At 39.4% G+C, this 25,739-nt stretch overlaps 1 protein-coding gene across 1 annotated transcript in view; it reads right to left on the bottom strand.

Moving 5' to 3' along the window:
- Positions 1 to 25,739, bottom strand: part of cenpi (centromere protein I) — a 139,186-nt gene that overhangs the window by 4,065 nt on the left and 109,382 nt on the right. The window contains exons 14-19 of the mRNA XM_043704738.2: positions 21,732 to 21,841; positions 19,563 to 19,698; positions 16,088 to 16,212; positions 9,651 to 9,699; positions 2,748 to 2,981; positions 1,685 to 1,723 (exon numbers count right to left, since the gene is read on the bottom strand). Coding sequence (XP_043560673.2) covers positions 1,685 to 1,723; positions 2,748 to 2,981; positions 9,651 to 9,699; positions 16,088 to 16,212; positions 19,563 to 19,698; positions 21,732 to 21,841 — 693 coding nt within the window. The remainder of the gene's footprint in view (positions 1 to 1,684; positions 1,724 to 2,747; positions 2,982 to 9,650; positions 9,700 to 16,087; positions 16,213 to 19,562; positions 19,699 to 21,731; positions 21,842 to 25,739) is intronic.

Genomic DNA, 25,739 nt, shown 5'->3' with positions numbered 1-25,739 from the left:
TGAGTGAAACAGTCAGGGCAGGCAGGGACAAAGCAGAGAACAAGGTAGGACTGATAAATTAAACTGCATTTATTTTGATGCAAGGGGCCAACAGAGAAGGCAGATGAACTCAGGGTGTGATTAGGAACATGGGACTGCGATATCATAGCAATTACAGAAACATGGCTCAGGGATGGACAGGACTGGCAGCTTAATGTTCCAGGATACAAATGAGACAGGAAGGACAGAAAGGGAGGGGGAGTGGTGTTTTTGACAAGAGATAGCATTACAGCTGTACTGAGGGAGGATATTCCAGAAATACATCCAGGAAAGGTATTTGGGTGGAACTGAGAAATAAGAAAGGGATGAGCACCTTATTGGGATTGTATTATAGACACATGAATAGTCAGAGGGAAATTGAGAAACAAGTTTGTAAAGAGATCTCAGTTATCTGTAAGAATAATAGGGTGGTTATGGTAGGGGATTTTAACTTTCCATACATAGACTGGGACTGCCATAGTGTTAAGAGTTTAGATGAAGAGGAATTTGTTAAGTGTGTACAAGAAAATTTTCTAATTCAGTACGTGGATGTACCCACGAGAGAAGGTGCAAAACCTGATCTACTCTTGGGAAATAAAGCAGGACAGGCGACTGAGGTGTCAGTGGGGGAGCACTTTGGGGCCAGCGACCACAATTCTATTAGTTTTAAAATAGTGATGGAAAAGGATAGACCAGATCTAAAAGTTGAAGTTTTAAATTGGAGAAAGGCCAATTTTAACAGTATTAGCTAAGAACTTTCAAAAGCCTCACTAGCACATAGCACAGGTAACAAACCAGAGATAACAACTCTGTTTGTTCTACTCTCAGCTTCCACCCTAGGTCCTTAAATATTTGCCTTAAATCCAAATCCCTTTTCTTACCTATGTCGTTGGTGCCTATACAGACCACGACTTGGAGCTGTTCCCCATTAAGGATTCCAAGACATTATGAACCCTGGCTCCTGGGAGGTAACACACCAACCGTGAGTCTCTCTCGTTCCCAACGAATCTCCTATCTAACCCCTAACTATGAACGCCCCAATGATTAATACTGTGCTCCTCCCCCCACTTCACTTCTGAGCAACAAGGACCGACTCTGTGCCAGACACCTGTACCCCTAGTAAGTCATTCCACCCCCCCCCACCACCACCCCACAACAGTATCCAAAACGGTATACTTGTTATTGAGGGGAATGGCCACAGGGGATCCCTGCACTGTCTGCCTGTCACCCATCTACCTTTTTCCTGTACCTGAGGTGTGACTACCTCCCTATAACTCCTCACAATTACCCCCTCAGCTTCCCAAATGAACTGAGGTACATCCAGCTCCAGTTCCCTAACGCGGTTTCAGAGGAACTGGAGTTGGGTGCACTTCCCACAGATGAAGTCAGCAGGGACATAAGGGATGACTTTACCTCCTACATTCTACAGGAAAATCATTCAACTGCCTTAACCTCTATTCCCACTGTTCTAAATTTCCAAAGAGGAGAGATGAAAATATGAAGAGGGAAGAGCAAACATGAGGAATTTCAAAATAGAAATGTTGAATACAACTGCCGAATTATATAAAAATGTCACAGATCATAACATTTTTATGCACGAGACAGACAAATTGTTCAAGTTGCACACCCTCATCTATATCCTTGGAAATATATATGTTTAGCATACCTGTATTGCATGTAATCGCTTCTTTCCATTGGGCCATCCCTGCAAAAAAAAAATTGGGACTATTATGTTAAAATTGTATCTGGTTTCAAAGTTTCATTCACTGCCTTAATGTCGAGTTGTAAAAAATCATAATCGCTTTGCAGGGGGGCATGTTAACCAACATATGGAATCAGCATGGTTTCATGAAAAATCAGGCACAACAAACATTCAACAGATAATGATTCAACCATGGGTTTAAAAAAATGACTGAAATTATGATTTGTATGCACAATTTCTCTGTAAGATATAATCAGAGACACATTTAAATTGCAGTTTAAACTCTGCTCCTGTGGAACCATCAAATTACAATATACAGCAAACTCATGTCATATGATAACCAGACAAAATTTACAAACAAATGCATATCATTAAAATCAACCTTAGCTATTAAATTTGCCCTGAGAAATGAACAAACTGACTGGATTAAAACTTAGCTACATTCTTCACGGGATACCTCTACTCATCAATGTTCACTTGCCAACTAATCAACATTCTCTTCGAACACAAGATTTTTATTTCCACCCTTAAATTTGGTATTGCTTATGAACTGTCTTTGTCCTGAAGAGCACAAGGTGAAAATACTCAAGCTTTGCATGACCAAACAATAATTCGTATATAATTTTTTTTGATATTATAATGATTAGTCAAATTTGCACAGGGTGTAGTATGTACCTACATTATCAGCTGCCCCCCCTTGCTCTTGAGGAACTAGTCACTTACATCAATATTAAAGGAATTTGCTTTTGGTCAATAGGCAGGCAAGCATATCAAAATATGAAATATGAGAAAGTAGCATGTCAACTCCTAAAATTCATAGGCACAGGCCCAATTTCAGATCATCACAGATCTGAATGAATGGTTATGATAACTGTGTAATTTTATTTTTTAACAATGATATTCCCAAACAAGAACAAGGTTCCACAAGCAGAAACAGAAAAAAAAAAACTAGCTGGCACAAAACAATTCATTAATGTACCATTATCGTAATCTTTGCACTTGGGTCTTAATCTTAACCCCTGCTTACCTTTTGAGTAAAATTTATGGCATGTCCCATGAGCGCTGGATGCTTAACAAGAGTAAAACTGCTCAGGGAGTCTGGAACCTTGGTCTGTGCGAGCAGATTATATTCAATTCCAATACCCATAGGATGAATGTCTTGCTCAAAGTTTCTTGATGTCCACAAGCAGCTGACGGCAGTTTTCATAAATGCATTATACTGCTGAAATGTTTTCCTATTCACCTTCAAACCTATTTGTACCTGAAAAACATTAGGAATAGGTATATTTGGAATGCTGCAATTTATCAAATTCTTTAACCAGATCCAATTTCATAAACGTTTTGAATTATTTTTCATAAAATTGTACAGATAAATCAAAAGTATAGAAAATGCTGCATCCTATAATTAAAATAGGTAAGCTGGTACTTGAATGAACGTGATCTGTCCATGCAAGTTGAAGGTCATTCTGTTCAGTAAATACTTACAAATGGAACATTCCGCTTGTAAAAAAATGTCTGGACTTCTTTAAACATTAAATACATGAAACGCCTGTAAAAGTTAAGTCAGATAATGGCTTTAAATGGAAAACAACTAATGGGATGATAATTAAAAATTGTTGGGCCAAATATTTTGCTGAACTCAAAATGTAAATATTAATACAAAATCAAAAACTATGCATGTTGAAAATTTGAAATATTAACATAAAATTCTTGCTGGCTGTTGAATATTTCTACTATTTTGGTGACACAAAGCTGCAGATACTGAAGTTTGAAAGATATATAGCTTAGCAACATTCAATTGCAGTAAAGTCACGCCATTCACAGGGATGTGCTTTCGAGAATGTTGCAAATGGTGAAACTGTGAACATAGTTTTGAATAGGAGCCAAGGGGATAGTTTTCAGCCAGAAAGCTTCCATCCCCTTTATTTATAAAAGCATTTCAGTAGCATATAATTACTGACTACAATAACAACCACTGTGACTTATTTAATCAGGTCAGGCAGCATCCAGGGAACAGGAGAATCGACGTTTCGGGCATAAACCCTTCCTCACGAATCCCCAGCAACACATTTTCAGCTCTGATCTCCAGCATCTGCAGACCTCACTTTCTCCTCACTTATTTAATCAGTAAAGTAGTCTAAATTAGTGAACATTTTTTTCTATCTTTAGCACGAGGTGTTGAGTGTTACTGCTATTTGTACTTCATAACAGGAGAATTGTATTATGCAACAATTTGAGTCAGAGATATACACCACAGAAAAGCATCCTTCGATCTATTGTGTGTGCACTGATCACAAACAACTATCTAAGTTTCTAATCCCATTTTTCAGCACTTGGCCAACAGCTTTGTATACCTTGGCCTCATAAATGCACATTTAAATACTTCTTAAATGTCATGAACAATACATTAGCTGTCCTCTCGTACTCTGGAAACTCTCCTGTGGCCAGAAGGAAATGCTGTACATAACCCTTTAACCTACTCCTAATTTAACAATCCATCAATCTCCTCCTTAAATTTACACAATGTCCCAGCATCTGCCACATTCTGGGGTCTTGAATTCCACAGGTTCTCAACTCTTTAAGAAAACTAATTTCTCTCCATCTCTATTTAATAGGAATCCCTTTAATGGGGAAGGGAAATCAACAGTGATGGTCCAGATCAGAAGCCATTGTGACAGGCAAGTATTAGTGGCTACAAACAAATCAAAGAATAATAAAAAGGTGCCAAACAGGAAAAATTTACAAAGCTGCAGAGAATTTGAGGTGGATAGAGAAGTGCAATATTGTTTCTGTGCATATTCACTCATTAGATAGAGCTGGCTCTACTATCTAATGAATGAATATGCACAAATATATTGTCCCTTGTTGGGCAGCATTCCTTTTTTTTTAATTCTGTGTAGATCTCAAAGATCTGTGTACAGCAGTGACTTCTGAAACTGACAGTCAATGCTGAAATCGCATCAGAGTGCTTTTTGTGTCATATTGGAGCTGCTGTGCACATGCGCAACAAAAAGGAAACATTACTGATGGGTCTAAAAGGGTTGCTTCACCTATGGAAGGAAAAGCGGTTTTGAACATTTTTTGGCATTACTCGCTTGGGAAAGTAGATAATTTGATTAAAGTTAGTTATCAGGTCTAATCAAAACAGAAGTGTTTCTTTGCCCTTCAAAAGTTGCCAAATAGTGGGGATACTCGAAGTTAAATAAATGTGTAAATGGCTGAAATAATGCCTCTACAATTTGATATTTCTCAGTAGGATCCACCTTATGAAAATTAAGTTGTATTCCTGTTGAAACAGATTTTGCTATATTTTACTGAGTCATGGGGAGCAGCTTTCATTTTTGGACCTGTATTTTGCACAAGGATAATTTTTTTTGTGTGGAATCAACGGAAGCTGTGAATTTGAAAACATTTTCATAAATCAATTGCATATTTCAAAATCTGAAGTAGTCAGGCTTCTGGGGCTTTTAATTACATAGGATTGGAAATGGCAGAATGGATAGAGTATTGATTTGTATAGGTAATCTTATTGGGAAAATAGTAGTCCCATTGCAGTTAGTCAAAGGGCAGACTCAGAAAAAGATGCAGTCACTTCCAAAACTGAAATAGTAAGGGGGTCTGATTAGAGATTCTGTGGCTGCAAACGGAAATCCAGGATGGTGTGTTGCCTCCAAAGTGCCAGAGTCCAGGATATCTCACATATATACAAAGTCGAGAGGTAAGGATAGGGTGAATGCACTCAGCCTTTTTCCCAAGGTTGGGAATTGAGGACTAGAGGGCATCAGTTTAAGGTGAGAGGGGAAAGAATAAAAGGAAACCTTAGGGGCAACTTTTTCTTTCCACACAGAAGGTGAATCGCATATGGAATGAGTTGCCAATGCAAGTGGATGAGGTGGATACATTAACAACATTTAAAAGGCATTTTAGAAAATATATGGAGAGCAACGATTTAGAAGGATACGGGCCAAGTCAGGGAAATGGGGTTAGTGTGGGCGGACATTTTGGTCAGCATGGACCAGTTTGGGCCAAAGGGCCTTTTATAATGCTATAGGGCTCCATGAAATGGAGAAATTGCAAAGTCTAATTGGACAAATTGGCAACCAAACAAGATCAGATGTCAATTGTGATGTCTTGGAATTAAGCATACCGAATAAAAATTCCCAAAGTTTAAAGTATCAATTAGGCAAACAAAACAAAAGCAAAACAATAAAAAATTTAGAAAAAGGAACATTTATTTTAAAATTTCCATCACTGGGAGAGGCCAAGGACTTGCAACTCATTATTTATAGTATGCTTTTTCTCTAAGATAGGTTCTCATGCGAAGGGCTTATAAATTCTCTTTTGGGAGAGAGGTAAATATTATTCTTCAGTTTGAAGCTAAAAGTATCAAAATAGCAGTAATACCCATTGTGATATTAGACAACCTTTTACAAATATATGTAATATGCTAGTCGAACAAGGGAAAGAGACAATTTTTCCATATTAATACATAGTCTTTGAATGAAGCCTATTTGTGTTGCCACATAATCACATTGTAATCTGAAAAGCACTGATAAACCAGAATTCAGTAGCAGTTAGCAACACATAATTCATTAAAGCACTAGTTACATTGTAACTGAAAAATAAACAACCAGTAGTGAATAGAGGCAGTTTAAAAATTGATATTAATCAATATATCTTAATAGCCATATGTATTTTAAACCGGAGTTCCAAGAAACAGACTGTCCTTAGAAGGAAGAAAATAACTCCGGGTTCTTATCAATTTAGCACACTTGCCTTCATTGCTCAGTCCTTTGAGTACAGGAGCTGGGAAGTAATGTTGAATATGTACAGGACAATGGTGACATCTCTTCTGGAATACAGTGACCAGTTCTGGTCACCCATTTATAGGAAGGATATCATTAAACTGGAGAGGGGTCAGAAGAGATTTACCAGGATGTTGTCAGGTATGGAAGTGTTGAGTTATCAAGAAAGGCTCAATAGGTAGGGACTTTTCTCACTGGAATATAGAGATGAAGTTTATGAAATCATGAGGGGTTAATAGTAGGTGTTTTTTCCAGATGATGGGAAACTTAAAGACAAGGGAACACATTTTTGTGGTGAGAGGAGACAGATTTTAAAAAAGTCACAAGAGGCACTTTTTTTTTCCAGAGGGTGGTTTGCATGTGGAATGAATTTCCTGAGCAAGTGGCAGATGTGAGCACAATTGCAATGGTTGAGATATTTGGACAAGTCCATGAACAGGAAAGAGCAGGAAATGTGTTGCTGGAAAAGCGCAGCAGGTCAGGCAGCATCCAGGGAACAGGAGAATCGACGTTTCGGGCATAAGCCCTTCTTCAGGAATGAGGAAAGTTTGTCCAGCAGGTTAAGATAAAAGGTAGGAAGGAGGGACTTGGGGGAGGGGCGTCGGAAATGTGATAGGTGGAAAGAGGTCAAGGTGAGGGTGATAGGTCAGACTGGGGTGGGGTCGGAGAGGTCGGGAAGAAGATTGCAGGTTAGGAAGGCGGTGCTGAATTTGATGGATTTGACTGAGACAGGGTGGGGGGAGGGGAAATGAGGAAACTGGTGAAATCCGAGTTCATCCCTTGTGGTTGGAGGGTTCCTAGCCGGAAGATGAGGCGTTCTTCCTCCAACCGTCGTTTTGTTGTGGTCTGACGATGGAGGAGTCCAAAGACCTGCATATCCTTGGTGGAGTGGGAGGGGGAATTGAAATGTTGAGCTACAGGGTGGTTGGGTTGGTTGGTCCGGGTGTCCCAGAGGTGTTCTCTGAAACGCTCCGCAAGTAGCCGGCCTGTCTCCCCAATATAGAGGAGGCCACATCGGGTGCAGAGGATGCAATAGATAATATGTGTGGAGGTGCAGGTGAATCTGTGGCGGATATGGAAGTTTCCTTTGGGGCCTTGGAGGGAGGTGAGGGGGGAGGTGTGGGTTTGGAAAGATATGGGCCAGGAGCAGACAAGTGGGACTAGTTTAGTTTGGGATTATGTTTGGTGTTTTAGATGTTGCAGTTATACCAGTCTCCACCACTTCCACTGGCAGCTCATTCCATACACATGCCACCCTCTACATGAAAAGGCTGCCCCTTAGGTCATTTTTATATCTTTCTCCTTTCACTTAAACATATGCCCTCTAGTATTGGACTCCCCTACCCCAGGGAAAAGACCTTGCCTATTTACCCTACCCATGTCCCTTATGATTTTATCAACCTCTATAAGGTTACCGCACAGCATCCTCCACTGTTGTGGTTCTGTTCGCTGAGCTGGAAGTTTTTGTTGCAAACGTTTCGTCCCCTGGCTAGGCGACATCATCAGTGCTTGGGAGCCTCCTGCGAAGCGCTTCTTTGATGTTTCCTCCGGTGTTTATAGTGGTCTGTCCCTGCCGCTTCCGGTTGTCAGTTTCAGCTGTCCCCTGTAGTGGTTGGTATATTGGGTCCAGGTCGATGTGTTGTTGATGGAGTTTGTGGATGAATGCCATGCCTCTAGGAATTCCCTGGCTGTTCTCTGTCTGGCTTGCCCTATGATAGTAGTGTTGTCCCAGTCGAATTCATGTTGCTTGTTGTCTGCGTGTGTGGCTACCAAGGATAGCTGGTCGTGTCGTTTCGTGGCTAGTTGATGTTCATGTATGCGGATTGTTAGCTGTCTTCCTGTTTGTCCTATATAGTGTTTAGTGCAGTCCTTGCATGGTATTTTGTACACTACATTCGTCTTGCTCATGTTGGGTATCGGGTCCTTCATTCTGGTGAGTTGTTGTCTGAGCGTGGCTGTTGGTTTGTGTGCCGTTATGAGTCCTAGGGGTCGCAGTAGTCTGGCAGTCAGTTCCGAGATGCTTCTGATGTATCCTCCACTCCAGGGATAACAGCCCCAGTCTATCCAGCCTCTCTGTATAGCTCAAACCCTCCAACCCTGGCAACATCCTTGTAAATCTTTTCTGAACCCTTTCAGGTTTCACAACATCCTTCCTGCAGGAGGGAGACCTGGTATTCGCACATGGTATTCCAAAAGTGGCCTAACCAATATCCTGTGCAGCCGCAACATGACCTCCCAACTCCTATACTCAATGCTCTGACCAATAAAGGCAAGCATACCAAACGCCTTCTTCACTATCCTATCTACCTGCGATACCACTTGCAAGGAATTCTAAACCTGCACTCCAAGGTCTCTTTGTTCAGCAACAGTCCCCAGGACTTTAGCATTAAATGCATAAGTCCTGGTCTGATTTGCCTTTCCAAAATGCAACACCTCACATTTATATAAACTAAACTCCATCTGCCACTCCTCAGCCCATTGGCCCATCTGATCATGATCCCATTGTACTCTGAGGTAACCTTCTTCGCAGTCCTGAATATATCTTAAATATATCAATGGCATGAGAATATAATGGATGGGTTTCTTGATTAGTATTTTGCTATAATTTATTCACCTAATATTGTTGAGAAACTTGCGATGAAAAGAATGTGGACAGCCACAGAAATAAATGTATACAACTGTAATGAAGGAGGTGGTCTTATGCCCTGTGTCAGGACATGAAATCAAAACCTGGAATATGGATGCTTTTTATTTTTTTCATCTATGGATGTAATTATGTTGACTACAGCTACATGAATAATGATCTAACAGTTTGTAAAATGTTCTAGAATTATTTGGATTCAAATTCAAGAACTTGTATAAAAGGTACTATGTAAAACATCAGTTACTAACTAAGAATAGATGCTTCACATGCAGAGGACTACTGACAGACTTCCTTGAGCATGATCTAAAAGCTATTTTAAGCTCCAGCAAATGCCATTGATGTGATGTTCACTTGAGCTAAGTGAACAGTAGAAGTCATTTTACATTTCAAAACAATCAAACCAACCACAGTATCATATTACAAACACAGTTTTTATCTTTCAATATTGCGGTTCACAATGACACTTCAAATGGAACCTTACATTTGTACTCAAATCCAAGGATTTCAAAGCGGTTAGATTTGTCCGGTACCTGAAAGAAAGTGTAAAAATTAAGATCTGTTGCTTTTCACATAATTTATATTTGCATCTCAAAATATAGTGCAATGCAATCAGTTAAAACCATAAATGCAACCCTTTTAATTAACCAAATAGGTACTGTAGAATTTGCACATTCCCACCAAGTGGAATCTCCAACATACAGGGCTCACTGTAAAAACATAAAATAATGATGTTGCTACTCTGAAGTAATTATAAAGGAACCAAGTGAAAGTTGAAATATTTTACCTTGCATTTATTCAGAAAAATGTTAAAAGTAGAAGAGGTTTTAAACCTCTAAGTTGCAGTATCTGTCATGGCATTTAAAAAAAATTCCTACTAGCATCACAAACTGCACCAGGTTATCTACGTCTTTGATTGACTAACACTAGTGTGTGCACACCAAATAACCTAAGTTTTACTATATCTGTAAATGCATTTCATATAAGGCTTTAATCATAGAAAAGCATCCCAAGATTCATAAATACTCAGATCAAGAAAAAATGAGTCAAAGATATCAGGGGACATGATAAAACGCTTGGTCCAAAAGGTGGGTTTTAATAAGAGGCATTACACAGAATATGGAGGTGTAGTGGTTTGGGAACAAAATTTCACATCATAGTTTAGAAGCTATGTCCAATGACATTTAAAGAGAGATGATGTCAATATCTGTGCAATTGATACAAAGGCTTCCGGGGTGAGGTTTAAAGCAAAGAGGTATGCAGTTGGAGAAAGTTACAGAGCTAGGGAGAGGCTAAGTTATGCAAGAAGTAAAACAAGGGGAATCAGCAATTTAAACAGAGATATTGGGGAGACCAAGAGCACGGTGGGAATAGGTTAAGAGAATCCTGATGCAGAGTGGTTGGAATGGAATGGGATGGGATGGGGAAGGGTTTGAAATTTGCAGTTTTGGATCAATTGAAATTAGAGACAGGTGGAAATTCAGCCATGAGATCATTGAAATAGTCAAGGCTGGAGTTGACAAAGATTATTTTGGCAGCTTATGAGTTGAGGCATTGCCTTCATCTATCCTCTGTGACCTTATCAAAAATTCAACAAAGTTGCGCTGGATTTCATTTATTAGTTTCTGCTTGTCCAAGTAGAGGATTAACTTTCTCCAAAAAGATTGTTTTTAAAAGGTTCTTCAACATTGACAATTATCATATTGGTGTGAAATTGCCATGTTTATCCAATTTCCATTTGTTGAATAAGGGTATAGTACTTGCAGTTCTCCAATTTATTGGTACCACTCCTCAATCAAAGCATGATTAGGAAGGTTGTAGCCAGCATCTCTACAATTTATACCCTAATTTCTTTTGGCAATTATGATGCACTCCATCTTGATTAGCTAACGTAACTAATAAGCATTGCTAGACTTTCTATTTCTTCATCTTTTAACTGTTTTTATCCCATTTAGTATGGTGGAAACCTCACTTTGGCAATGCCCTCTTCCTTAATAAACACCAACATCAAGTACTCATTTATTGCAATATCCATGCCTTCTACCTCCTTCAATATATCTCCATCTTGGTTCCCAATCAGCTCAATACTCCTCCAGCAACCTTTTATTGTCTATCAGCTCATAATAGGTTCCCTCTAAGGCCAGCCACAAATCTACTGCTTTACTGTCTGCTTATCCTGTGTGCTTCTTTTTATGCATTTCCTCTGTACTTTTTATGTATAGCTTCATACAATTTTGTACTATCGAACTTACATTTGTCATAAACCTCATTTATGCTCTATCCTATTCCTCAACACTCAGGGAGTCATCATTTAGGGAGTTTTGGCTGCTCATTACTCATATCCAAAACATCTCCTCTTGAAAGGCCAAGCATTTGTCTAGCATATTATCCATCAGATTATTATATTTCTACCGATCAGTCTTTGATTCCAATTTGTACAGGCTTGATTTCCCTTCAATTCATTAAAGTTAGCTGAGAATTAAGAGACACTTTTGCAATACTGGATTTTTTTTGGGAAGGGTAGGCAGACATTTGTAACGTTACACTTTGTAAATCTTGATTTTGAAATGAACAAAAAGCTCACAAAAAATGAATCAAAAAGTTAAAGTAGCACAGGACTTAACAACTGAGAAATTCAAGGGAGAGAGTGCAAAAGTAAAAGGTATGGCCGAAAATTACAATCAGTCTCACAATGCTATGAAAAAAAAAGACTAGGAAGTAAATTAATTTCAAAGGAAACAGCCAATAAAGTCCACAAAAACAAAATAGGGAGTAAGAAAGAAAGCAAAGCAGTTAAGAATTATGAAATCTAAAAGGAAGCATGGGACACTATTGCTAAAGACTTCAATCAATTAAATCTTTAGAAGTAAAAACCAGGCTGTTACATTCAAACAAAAGCAGACAATGTTGGAACTACTCAGCAGGCCTTGCAATATGTATGGAGAAAGAAACAGTTTCGATGGTCAAGGATCTTTCTTCAGAACCATTCTGACAGGTCTCATTATAAATCAAGCTGCATAATCACCACTCAGACTGCTGCCATAGGAATTACTCTTAATTCTAATAAGCGTGAATCAGTAAAATTTGGTTCAGCTGAGCACCAACCTGGCCAGTAAATCATATATATTTCAGGATATTTTCAAATCTCTGTTTAGACAGTAGGTGGGACTTGAATTTGGACCTTCTGGTCCAGAGGTAAAGACACCATCACTGCACAAAAAGAGCCTTTCATACACATTTCAAGCAAATGGCACTGAATGACAAAATGGGACTTGTATTTTTTTCTCCAATACACAGGCCAAAAGACAATTCAACTTCTTAATAATTACCCACACTGGAATTGGTTTATTCAACCCAAATTAGAGTTCAAATTAGACACCATTTTAGGCGGAATGGCTGACCAGTGCTATATGTAGTGTCTTTTTCCACTTGACATCAGATTACTGAGATGTAACTTTGTGACTACAGAACAGGAGAGGGGCCTGATTTGTTGGGGTGAGAAAAATGTTTATTCAGTTTACAATTTATAGTAAAAGAAATTAAATTTTCCATTTAGACATAAATTTTGGTTAAGAAACATTTAAAGGGAGCTCAGTCTCGTGTGTTGCATAGCTTGCGCTATATGATAAGTAACATATCATATAGTGGCAATCTGAATTAGCATATCTGCAGACACTGAAGTATATCAACAAAACTGAATTACATGGTTACCATATTTTTACATGTGGTCACCCAGAACATAAGGAAGAGCATTCAGAGAAGGAATGGGTGACCACCAGCTTGAAGGGAGGCAACCACGTATTCTGGAAAGCGCTAAAGTGCACCTCAAACAACAAAACAACTTTTCTGTACTAGAAAATTCCAGTGTGACAGTTCCTATGGGAAATGCAGCCAGAGCCCAACAGTACTGGGGCAAGCAGAAAGAAGAGAAGAGCAACAGTGGAAGGACACCTAGTAATGAGGAGTCCAGAGCGCTGCAAACATGACTCCCAGATTGTATGTTCCCTTTCTTGGGCCAGAATCAAGAGGTCACTGAAAGGCTGTAGAGCATTCTGAAGGACAAACAGCTAGAGATTGTGGTTCATATTAATATCAACAACATGCATAAAAAGAGATGGGATCCTGTAACATGCATTTAGGGACCTAGGTGGCAGATTGAAAAGCAGCATCTTAAATTTGTAATCTCTGGGTTATTCCTGGTTCCATGTACTAATGAATGTTGGTGTCGGTTATTAGAGTAGAAGAATGTATAGCTGATGTGCTGGTGCAGAAAGGAGGGCTTTAGATTTCTGGATCACTGGGTGCTTCTGGAGAAGGTGGCATTTGTACAAATTGACAGCTTGCAGCTGAACCTTAAAACAGCCAACATCCTTGTGGTTTGCTCATCTTCATGGGGGTAAATTAATTTGGCAAAGGAGTGGGATAAGGAATGGAGATGCAACAGGGAGTGATACACAGAAAGCCTAAGTCAATCTTGCAGATAGAGCACGTATTGTTAAGGGGGGAATGATGACCTCGTGGTACTATCACTGGACTGTTAATCCAGCAATCCAGGTAATGTTCCGGGAACCTGGGCTTGAATCCCACCATGGCAGACTTAGAATTTGTAGTCTAATGATGATCGTGAAACTGTTGTCGAATATTGAAGAAACGCATCTGATACACAATTGCCCTTTAGAGAAAGAAACTGTTGTCCTTTCCTGGTCTGGTTTACCTGTGACACCAGACCCCCAGCAATGTGTTGGACTCTTTACTGCTATTTAGGTGATGAGGGAAGGGCGATAAAGGCTGGCGATGCCCACATTCCGTGAATGAATTTAAAACATTAAGGCATAAGGAACACAGCAAGTTTGGATGGCACTTATTTTAAGAGTAATGAGTCAAAGAAGCAAGCAGATCAGCTGAAGATGCTGAAATACACATGGTGATATGACATTATTGCTGTCAAGTAGGTATCTTTCATAGAGGTGTAAAATTAGTAGGGTAACAATAGGGGATTTCAACTTATTCAATACTAATGGAATAAGCAAAACATGGAAGGCTTAGAGAGGATAGAATTCTTAAAAAATGTATCCAGGAGACCTTTTTAAAGCAGCATGTGGAAAGAAGTTCAAGTGCTGTACCTAATTTTAGAGAACAAAGCCAGTGGGAGAGTGTTTTAGTGATAGTGACCTTAAGTCAGTAAGGCTTAAGATTGTTAAAAGGACAAAGATGGACTAGAAATAAAAAAATTGTATTGGGAGATGGTCTACTTTAATGTGACAAGACTGGAATTGGCCAAATTGGACTGGAAGCAACTACTTGTAGGAAAGTCTAATTCCAAGAAATGGGACTCTTTCAAAATGAAATAGTGAAAGCTCCAATCAAGGTGAAAAGTGGATCAATAAGTACAGACCCCTGGATGTCAAGGATTGTGCAGGATGAAATTGGGAAGCTTGTTTTCAGTTGTTTACAATATCAGATGGTCTAAAGATAAAGGGTGGCCTTAAAAAAAATTAGGAAAGCAAAGAGATGGTATGAAAAAATCCTAATGGTAAAATAAAAAACAAATCCAAAGGCATTTAATCAGTACATTAAGAGGATAACCAGGAAAATAGTAGGGCCCATTAGGAACCAAAAAAGCAAACTGTGAATAAAGCCAAAAGACTTAGATGAGGTTTTAAATGAATATTTCGCATCTATACTCATTACAGAAAAGGATGATGCAGGTGTAGAAATCCATGAGAGATTCGTGATATACTTGAACAAATTACAGTTGAGACAGATATAGTGTTTATGATTTTATAAGGCTTAACATTGGATTAGTTGCTAGGCTCAGATGAGATGCATTTCAGGCTGTTTGTGGGAGGCAAGGGAGGTGGTTTTTGGAGACAAGTGGGGAAATTGCAAAAATCCAAACATTATTTACTAATCCTGTCTTGGCACAGAAGTGCCACATGAACGGAGGACAACTAATGTGGTACTATTATTTAAGAAGCATGGTCATGACGAATCAGGGAACTAATGCCAGTGAATTTAAAGTATGAAATTGGTGAAGATAAGAGCTCATGGGATTCAGAGCAATTTGGTAAGTTGGATCCAAACTTGGCTTAGTGAAATGAGGCAGAGGGTGATGGTCAAAGGTTACTTTTGTGACCTGTGAACCTGACTGCAGTGGTGTACTGCATGGTTTGCTACTGGATCACTTGCTGTTTGAAATGTACATTAATGATCCAGACATGAATATAGCACATCTGACCAGTAACTGTTCGGGGTGGGGGTGGTCAATAACTAGGGGCCATAGATTTAAATAAAGTGCAACTGATTTATAGGGGAATTCAAAGAAGAATTTTTTTCAGAGAATGGTCGATATCTGGAACTCACTGTCTGAAAGGGTGGTATGATTGGAACAATCACAACTTTTGAGAAGTGTTTAGATGAATACCTAAATACAAGGCTATGGCTAAGTGTTGGAAAATTGGACTCAAGAACACAGGTGCTTGCTGACCAGTATAAGCACGAAGTGCCAAGGGGCCTCTTTCGATATTGTACAATTCTATGACTTCAATGCTTGTAACATCCTAGTTTCTGAAATCAGTCACTAAGGGAGATTCAATATTATTTAACATACACACACCCATTATTCCTAATAAATGAACAAATAGTATTAGTAACAGCACATTTCTCCAGCAACCCACAAATCCTCAACTGTCATCAGGAATATATATAGTGACAGAAATTACATAAGAGTAAGAAACAGCATTGGTTAATTTGAAGATGGCCCCATTAGTATCTGAAGACTAAAGAACATTTCTGCTTCAAATAATTCAAAAATGGGTACTTTTCATTCTCATGATTTAACATATCAAATGTATTTAAGTGCTTCAGTTTGTAAAGGTATTCTATGTCAATAAGATGCGCCTTAGGAGATGAAATACTCACCTGTACATAATGTGACACAGCTGATTCAGACTCACCGATTCCAAACTCAGTAGTGCTGGATAAATTATACCAGCAGGTGGCAAAATCACCAGGGGCAGACTGTATTTCAAATACATATCAGATACCTGAGGATGAAATTACATAAAATCACAAAGCAACTAGAAATATTATTATGATAATAAACAGTGGTATCAGGATTGTCCATAAGCAAAGCATAAGTGATAGCTTTGAAGAGCATCAGCACAGTTAAAAATAAATGATAAGTTAGTTAAGTAATAATTAATGTATGCCTTTCATGACTACACCAACAATTTATTTTGCACACCTCCATAAACATCAGCTGATCCATTCTCTTCTTCCAAAATTCTATCCCAACCCACTCCCAAACGTCATTTCCTATTTTAACTGATCTACACTAACTCTCAGAACCTCAGCCACCTATATTCTCATTGAACTCAAGTCCATCTCCTACCTTATTAACCTTTGTCAGCTGTACACCCCTGAACTCTTATTCTTCTGACACCAGCTCCATAGAGCATTGCAGTGTGACAGTGTCTGTACACTTAAATGAATATTGATTTTACACACTTTGTTTCAAGAGAGGTATGTTTCAGATTACTGCAGAACCATGCAGTTAAAAGAGAACATGAGTAGTAGTAATTTGGCCCATTGAACATATATAGCTTGTCTTTCAAAGATCATGTTCATATCATAATGCTGGAGAACTGCATTTTTTGATTTGCAAGAGGATTATAGTTTGGGTCTGAACCTTTAAATTTAGAGCAATCAAAAGTAATCACGTAACCTGTGTAGGAATCTGACCAACCAAGAAGATCTGTGTGGTAATTAGTAAAGATCAAAGGGGAAACTCAAGTTGTGTTACCAAGAGGGAGGTGACTGATATTTACATCTGAGGGCAATTACAGCTGTGCTGTGACCACAATGGAAAGATTTTGGGTCTCTTGAAGCCAATACAGATGGTATCAGTATCAGATTGTTATGCTGAAATCTGCTGTTTGTTCCTAAGGTGAAAAGCAATTGCAGTCAGAGATTAAAAAAAGGGCTTATGCCCGAAACGTCGATTCTCCTGTTCCTTGGATGCTGCCTGACCTGCTGCGCTTTTCCAGCAACACATTTTCAGCTCTGATCTCCAGCATCTGCAGACCTCACTTTCTCCTGCAGTCAGAGATAGCCAATTAACATTTGTACTTGGAGACAGAATAAGGCATTTTTTTGTTGCCTGGAGAACTGAATAGGGGAAGCTATTTGTGGAATAAATTATATGTTTTTGCGGCTGCCAACTGGAAAGGAGTAATGCATCCACCCATAAGACATTGGAGCAGAAATTAGGCTAAATGGCCCATTGATAGGATGTATATCCTAGTTAGCCTGGAAGTAAACCAAAGGAGAACAATTTGAATTTGCCCAAAGTCTGGTCAACAGAAGCCAGGGGTATCCCTGATGCTGAAGTCACTAAGGACAAGTGCAGTAGGGCCCAAGCTTGAGCCAAGATGTTCAGTGTAACAGGAGGTTGAAGAAAACTGGAAGGTCACTGAGCCAAAGACTAAAGGTAAAAACCCCATGAAATGTCATACTTCGGGAGAATAGCTAGAGCAATGAAGAGAAATTCAAATGAATCATGGAAAGCTGTAGCACAGCATATTTGATTTGGTTCCAAAAAAGGAAGTGAATAAAACTTCAAGTAGCGTGTAAGATGCTTTAGTAGAACTAAGTAGTCAAGAGGAACTGGATTAATACTGTAAGTCATGGCACACTGTAGCGTTACATTAGAAGCAAAGCCTCACTTAAGCAAAGTTTTTTTTGTTTAAAAATTTCACATCTTGCAGCGTGGTTCTTTTGATCAAGTCACTGAGTATTTGAATTTCTCATTAAATATTAAGACACTCGAGATAGTACCAGTTGGTGGACCTAAGCAATTAATTCTAACCCCTAACCTTTTGACAGAAAGCCATAATTTATTTCCCTTCAAGTACTTATTTAATTCCTTTTCAAAGTTAAATGAGGTGTGCTATAATTTAAATTAAGTATATTGGTTAGCGAGATCATAACAAAAGTGCACAAAGTAGAAAACAGATTTAATCATCTCAGTAATGGTACATCACTGTGGGAGTTCCTCAAGATGGTGTCCAAGGCCCAATATTCTTCAACTTCTTTAAGCATGATCTACCTTCCATCAGAAGGTCAGACACAAGGATGTTCGCTGAACACTTTGCAATGTTCACTGGTATGCATGGCTCCTCATACACTGAAGCAGATGGTGTCCACATTGCACAAGACCTGGACAACATTCAGGCTTGTGCTGATATGTGGTGCATAACATAGATGCCACACAAGTGGCAGGGAATCACCTCACCACCTGACATTCAAAGCATTGTTATTGTTGAATTTCCTACAGTCAACATCCTGAGGGTTGCCATTGACTAGAAACTGAGCTCGGCAAGCCATATAAATACTGTGGTTACAAAAGCATGAGTAAAGTGACAAACTCATCTCTCAACTCCCCAGAACCTGTCGACTATCCACGGTGCTCAAGTCAGGAGTGTGATGGAATACTCTTCACTTGTCCAAAAGAGTACAGCTCCAATCACACTTAAAAACTACATCATCAGGAGAAAGATGCCCACTTGATTGGAACTCCATAAAACATCTTAATCCTCCAGGCATAATGAACAGTGTTTAGCACCATGTACCACCTACAAGATGCACACCTAGACTCTTTCAACACCTTCCAAACTCACGACCTCTACTACCTATAAGGATAAAGGCAGCAAATGCCACCACCTGCAAGTTCCTTTCCAAACCACTCATTATCCTGACATGGAACTATATCATCATTCCTTCAATGTTGTCAGATCAAAATCCTGTAATTCCCTAACAGCACTGTGGGTATATCTATGCTATGCAAATTTCAGGTATTTAAAGGGAGCTCACCACGAAGTGGCAATTCAGGATGCCAATAAATGATTTTTAGCACTAGAAATTACTTTGAATAATCAAGCAAACATGGCAAGGATGAAACATATTGACAACATCCGTAAAAGGACAATGTTATTCTTTTAAAAAACAGCAAAAATTTGAATATATTTGCATAATATAGCAATATCTCACACCGACCGGACTTGGATCCATATCACTATTCCTTCTACATCACTGGATCAAAATTCTCCCTTCAGCATTGTGGGTGTGCCTACTCCCTAGAACTGCTGCAACTGATGAGGGCAGTTCACCACCATCTTCTTCAGGGCAATTAGCAATGGTCAATAAGTACTGGCCCAGCCAGCAACAGCCCACGTACAAATTTTTAAAAAGTCAATCTTGAATATATATCAGACTTTACAGGTGTGGAGGAAGGGGAAAGGATTCAAATTCCAAATTGCATGCCTCTTAAATTGCATTTCATTAATAATCTAACAGCCAAAAAATAGTTTTCTAAGCATGAATCAACCTCTCTTACCGTCTCATAGAAATTGAGAATGAAATGCAACAGCAGACTGCTGTAGGCCTCCATCTGAAGTGCTACGACTGAAATTCTTGCAGTAAATTCCACAAGTTCAGAAACTGAATTCACCAATCCAGAAAGAGAAACATTCCTGAAAGCACAAGCAATTTTCAAAGAAACGTTCTCTTCAACTTGTTTTTTCATTCACACAATCTTAAAGCCTCCAAGTTATAGAGCTACAGAAAGAGATCTGAAACATTCTTTGGTAAGTATAGATCGTTTGAGTATAAGTTTACTGAGCTCAATATCACAAAGCAGGCAGGCAACGAAACAATTAAGAATGAATATGATCATTTCACAATCTTAGCCTTGCAAGTGAAAGAAAATAAGTTCTCCAATAGGGCAGGGTTAATTTTAAGGAAAGATCGTATAGAATCTAGAAATAATTTGAAACAACTTCCAGAAACAGGTGTGCTTTTATTCTCTCAGCCACAGAATTACTAATTCAGGTGGTGTCATAAGAGAAATAATGATGACTTGGAGAATCTAGGAAAACAGAACATTAAAGATTAAAACTTTGTGAATGCACAGTAATTGAAATGCGAGCAAACAATTTTGTAAACCCTGTACATAGCTCAAAATACCTCAGCTTATATATGACAAAAAAAAAATCACTGCCTTACTGCTAAATCACAGACGTAAAGCAGCTTACAATATAGCTGGTAGCACTTGGCCTATTTTGTCTGCCTGCTTGGAGTGCAAAATTAATTCCACTGAAATGTTCACTCAATCGCACCTTGGACCAGCCTCTACTTAAAATGTTTAACCACCTTTTCCATGAAAATACTTCAACTGTCTGGTTTAACTAATGGTTTTCTCTTTCCTAGACTATTATAGAGTCACATAGATGCGTAGCATGGAAACAGATCCTTAATTCCAACTCCTCCATGCCGACCAGATATCCTAAATTAATCTAGTCCCATTTGCCAGCATTTGGCCCATATCCCTCTTACCACTTTCTATTCATATACCCACCCAGATGCCTTTTAAATGTTGTAATTGCCCACTTCCTCTGACCACTGATTCCAAACATGCACCACCCTCGGCATGAAAAACGTTGTCCCTTAGGTCCCTTTCAAATCTTTCCCCCCTCACCTTTAACCTATGCCCTCTAGTTTTGGACTCCCAACCCTAGGGTAAACACCTTGTCTATTTATCCTATCCATGCCTTTTCATGTTGAGCTTTGGCTTTGATAGATGACAGAACATTCAGTCAAAAGATCTTGCAGCAAAGCCACAATATACCTTCAGCTAATGTCCATTCAATGAAGTTTTAGAAAGCTGCTGGATAGCAATTAAAATGAAAAAACAATTGTTTCTTTCCCCTCTCTAATGTAGGTGTGGAGATCATGTAGTGCAGACTGCTGTGCCCTGTATCCTTTCCCCTGAGTCAGGGGCTCGGGGTTCAAGTTCCAATCCAGTACTGACTTTATGGCTAAAGAAGTTGTGTTCTAAACTTGACAAAGAAGGTTCAGTGTTAACTTGTAAATCCTTTGAACACAGACACGAGACAGGGAGAGGTTCCTGGTCAATGATATGATGGAAATAAATTGTAGCTCTGCCATGACTATCCAGTCAGAACTTGCATGTGAAATTTTATGGCACAGCAGCTCAATCCTCAAGTTGCCAGTTGGCTTAATGACCAGGGAGAATCACATTGGTGCTAACAATACAGGGTTTAATCAATGTTTCAGCAGGAATGGACTTGAGACCTTCCTCCTTGTCTAATCCATGGGGGAGATTGCAGCACTAAGTCAGACCTGCTCCTGAAGAAGGGCTTATGCCCGAAACGTCGATTCTCCTGTTCCCTGGATGCTGCCTGACCTGCTGCGCTGTTCCAGCAACACATTTTCAGCTCAGACCTGCTCTCAGGCAGAGAACTCAAGAAGAAGAATCTGGATGTACTGTGATCAATTACAAGCTTTCTGCTGCCCTGCCTGAGATCAGTCAACAGAAAATTAAGTCAGGATGGCTCCAGTTAACTTTTCCAACAATTATCCAATTAGCATGGATGTTTATAATTTGAGGAAATCCAATGCAAAATTACTTTGAAGTTAATCTATAAGCATAGGGCCAGGTTGTCAACTAGTTTTGTGGAAATGTCCTGTATTATTAGATACTCACTGTGGACTTTCTAAAACATTGGGAATATCTCTGTCCAAATCAGCTACACACACACAATGCCAGGTTAGCCATTTCATCAATAGGCTGGTGAGACTCTCAATTACGCTGCACTGTGGAGAAATAATACAAGGAAGATTAGCACAGTCATTGACTAACCTGCTGAAAGTGTATATATTTAAAAAGAAATCCTAAAAATTGCTATCTATTTTCATGGCTTTTATTGTGTTTTTCCTAACTTTTACATAATGAGGCCTCTGAAACCTCAGCTTTCCTTAAGTCCACTTTGGCTGCTTCAGTCTTCAGCTCATCATTCTCTGTTATGTTCTTATTAAAAGATGTCTTTTCTACTTACCCATCTAAACTCCTTTCATTTTTCTTTTCTCAGATACTCTTTCCCCAAGTCCCCCAGGTGGCTCTTGCTGAACAGCCACCCAGCATCTTTGCTGGGAATTAGTATCATTAATCTCCTTCCTGCCCAACTCACTCCTCTCCACTGCTGATTCTGCAGACTCTGCCAGTGGATCAACTCTCAACCCTCTACACATATCCCTGCAGAATGTCCATTCACTTGTCAGCAAGCTTTTGCAATCTATAATGCAATATTCTTCAATATGTATATCAAAAGCTTAGTGCATTGACCCCTTTATCCTAACTTTTCATCTGGTTATATCTTCCATGATTTTTATTCAGTCACTTTGTCAGTTTAGCACCTATTATGAAATCACACCACAGCCAACTTCACCCCCCTCCCAATTTCTGTCATTTATTCCTCAACATTTCATCTCAATTCAAGTCCTTCCCAACTAACGCCACAATAGATATTTTCTTACTTAACTTCAGCCAATGACCAACATGATTCTCATTCTCAGCGATTCTATCCCTGTCAAAATGTAACATACCCTCTCTCGGAATTCACAAACCTGTCGTCATCCCTACATCTCTACCTTCATGTAACTCCTCTAGCCAACTACTCCATTATCATATTCTTTTTCTGAAATCCAGTACAGAATTTGTAGAAATACCTTCCAATTACACATTACGAATACTGAAGCTATTATTTATAATCCCCACTATCATCTCTAGCCCCTTGCTAACTACATCTCTCTTCCTGGCAATTGTCTGAAACTAAACCAGACTGTTCATAACCCTGGTGTTACATTTGACCAAAAGATGAACTTCCAATCGCATATCCGTGCCAATGCTAAAAATGCCCGTTTCAACCTCCATAAAATAACTAAATTAACAGCATTGAGTTGCAATCAGTTGTACATAGTCAAACAAAGCAACTGAAGCACACAGTAAAGTGCCCCATATGGCCAGGAGACAAAATTACTGAATTTGTTAAACGCATGGCTTAATTTATAAGCTTTTATTTCTCAGTCCAGAAAAAAGGCAAAACAAACCTCAATTTAATGTTTATTTTGACAAACCTTTTGCAATGCAGCACATGCTCAATTTTACACTGAAGTATATCAGTGTTGGGGAATGTGATATTTTCATTTTAGCAAATGTTCCTGTTTAACTTGAGTAGCACAGCACTTTCCATCCAAAAGGACAATGCTGACAGCAACTTACATTTATACAGTGCCTTCATTGCAATGAAATAGCTTATGGTACTTCACAAGAGCATTATCAAAAATGCATGACAACAAGATATGACAACACTTCACCAAAAGCTTGGCCAAACAGACAGGTTTAAAGGCAGGTCTTAAAAGAGGAAATCAAGGTAAAGAGGCATAAGTAAGCGGAGGGTAGTTTAAAACTTAGGACTCTTTTGAGCTGACAGCATAGTCAACAACATTGAAACAATTAAAATTATCAGAAGAGGTTAGAACTAGAAGAGCAAAGATATCCTAAAGGGTTCTTGAGCTGGAGAAGATTACAAAATTATAGAGGGGCAAGGCCATGTAGGCAACAGAACAAGAATTTTCAACTCTGATGATTTTTCAATTAAGACATTGTTTAACTGGAAACAATAGAGGTCAGTAAGCACTGGGGACAGGGGAATGACTCTGTGCAAATAATTACATTTTGTGATAAAAGCTCCAATAATAAACAAAAAGGGTTGGAGAAACTCAGCAGGGCTGACAACATCTGTGGAGAGAGAAACAGAATTAATGTTTTCGGATACTTCTTTGGAACCCATTACATCAAATGCTTCTCGCTGAAGTTGCGTGCAAATGCTTTGGCCTCGTCTTTTTAATTCATGTGCAGTATTGCCCCATCATTGAGGATTGGTATTTTTAGACTTTCCTCTCCCAATGAGTTGATTAATTGTCCACCACATTTCACAACTGGGTGTGGCTTGTTGTGGAGAGTCTGTTGGTTGTCAGATAGCTGAGCCTTGTCTCTTGCAAGCTGCTTCCAATATTTAGAACGCAAGTATTCCCGCATTTTACTTTCACCAAGTTGACACCTTTAGGATATGCCTGGTATTGCTCTCGACATGCTCTCCTGCACTCTGCTTTGAGTCAAAGTTGATCCACAAGCTTGATAGTTTAACATGGAGGAGAACTGATTCATCAGCAGAAAGAAAGAATTGGATGGTAATCAGGAGACTTTCTTGCAATGTTTGACTTGATGTTGTGAGATTTCATATGGACCAGAATTATGTTGAAGACTTCTAGGGCAACTCCCTTTCAACTGTATACCTCTCTGGTGGGTCTATCCTGGGAGTGGGACAGGGCACTCAAGGATGGTTATGTCAGTGTCATTGAAGGAACATAGAACATAGAACAGTACAGCACAGAACAAGCCCTTCAGCCCACGATGTTGTGCCGACCACTGATCCTCATGTATGCACCCTTAAATTTCTGTGACCATATGCATGTCCAGGAGTCTCTTAAATGTCCCTAATTACCTTGCATCCACAACTGCTGCTGGCAACGCATTCCATGCTCTCACAACTCTCTGTGTAAAGAACCCACCTCTGACATCCCCTCTATACTTTCCTCCAACCAGCTTAAAACTATGACCCCTCGTGTTAGTCATTTCTGCCCTGGGAAATAGTCTCTGGCTATCGACTCTATCTATGCCTCTCATTATCTTGTATACCTCAATTAAGTCCCCTCTCCACCTCCTTTTCTCCAAAGAAAAAAGTCTGAGCTCAGTCAGCCTCTCTTCGTAAGATAAGCCCTCCAGTCCAGGCAGCATCCCTGGTAAACCTCCTCTGAACCCTCTCCAAAGCATCCACATCTTTCCTATAATAGGGCGACCAGAACTGGACGCAGTATTCCAAGTGCGGTCTAACCAATGTTTTATAGAGCTGCAACAAGATCTCACGACTCTTAAACTCAATCCCCCCTGTTAATGAAAGCCAAAACACCATATGCTTTCTTAACAACCCTGTCCACTTGGGTGGCCATTTTAAGAGATCTATGTACCTGCACACCAAGGTACATAGTCTGTTCCTCTACATTGCTAAGAATCCTATCCTTAATCCTGGACTCAGCTTTCAAATTCGACCTTCCAAAATGCATCACCTTGCATTTATCCAGGTTGAACTCCATCTGCCACCTCTCAGCCTATCTCTGATCCTGCCAATGTCCCGCTGCAGCCTACAACAGCTCTCTATACTGTCAACGACACCACCAACCTTTGTGTCATCTGCAAACTTGCTGACCCATCTTTCAATCCCCTCATCCAAGTCATTAATAAAAATTACAAACAGTACAGGCCCAAGGACAGAGCCCCGTGGAACACCACTCACCACAGACTTCCAGGCAGAATATTTTCCTTCTACTACCACTCGCTGTCTTCTGTTGGCCAGCCAATTCTGCATCCAGACAGCTAAGTTCCCCTGTATCCCATTCCTCCTGACCTTCTGAATGAGCCTACCATGGGGAACCTTATCAAATGCCTTGCTGAAGTCCATATACACCACAGCCACAGCTTGACCCTCATCAACTTTTCTAGGCACATCCTCAAAGAACTCGATAAGGTTTGTGAGGCATGACCTGCCCCTCACAAAGCCATGTTGACTGCATTTAATCAAGCCATGCTCTTCCA

The sequence above is a fragment of the Chiloscyllium plagiosum genome, unplaced genomic scaffold (assembly GCF_037043375.1).
Source record: "Chiloscyllium plagiosum isolate Xiang-an unplaced genomic scaffold, Cpla_swu_hap1 HiC_scaffold_11, whole genome shotgun sequence".
Lineage (NCBI taxonomy): Eukaryota > Metazoa > Chordata > Chondrichthyes > Orectolobiformes > Hemiscylliidae > Chiloscyllium > Chiloscyllium plagiosum.
This window is presented reverse-complemented; position numbering and strand designations above follow the sequence as displayed.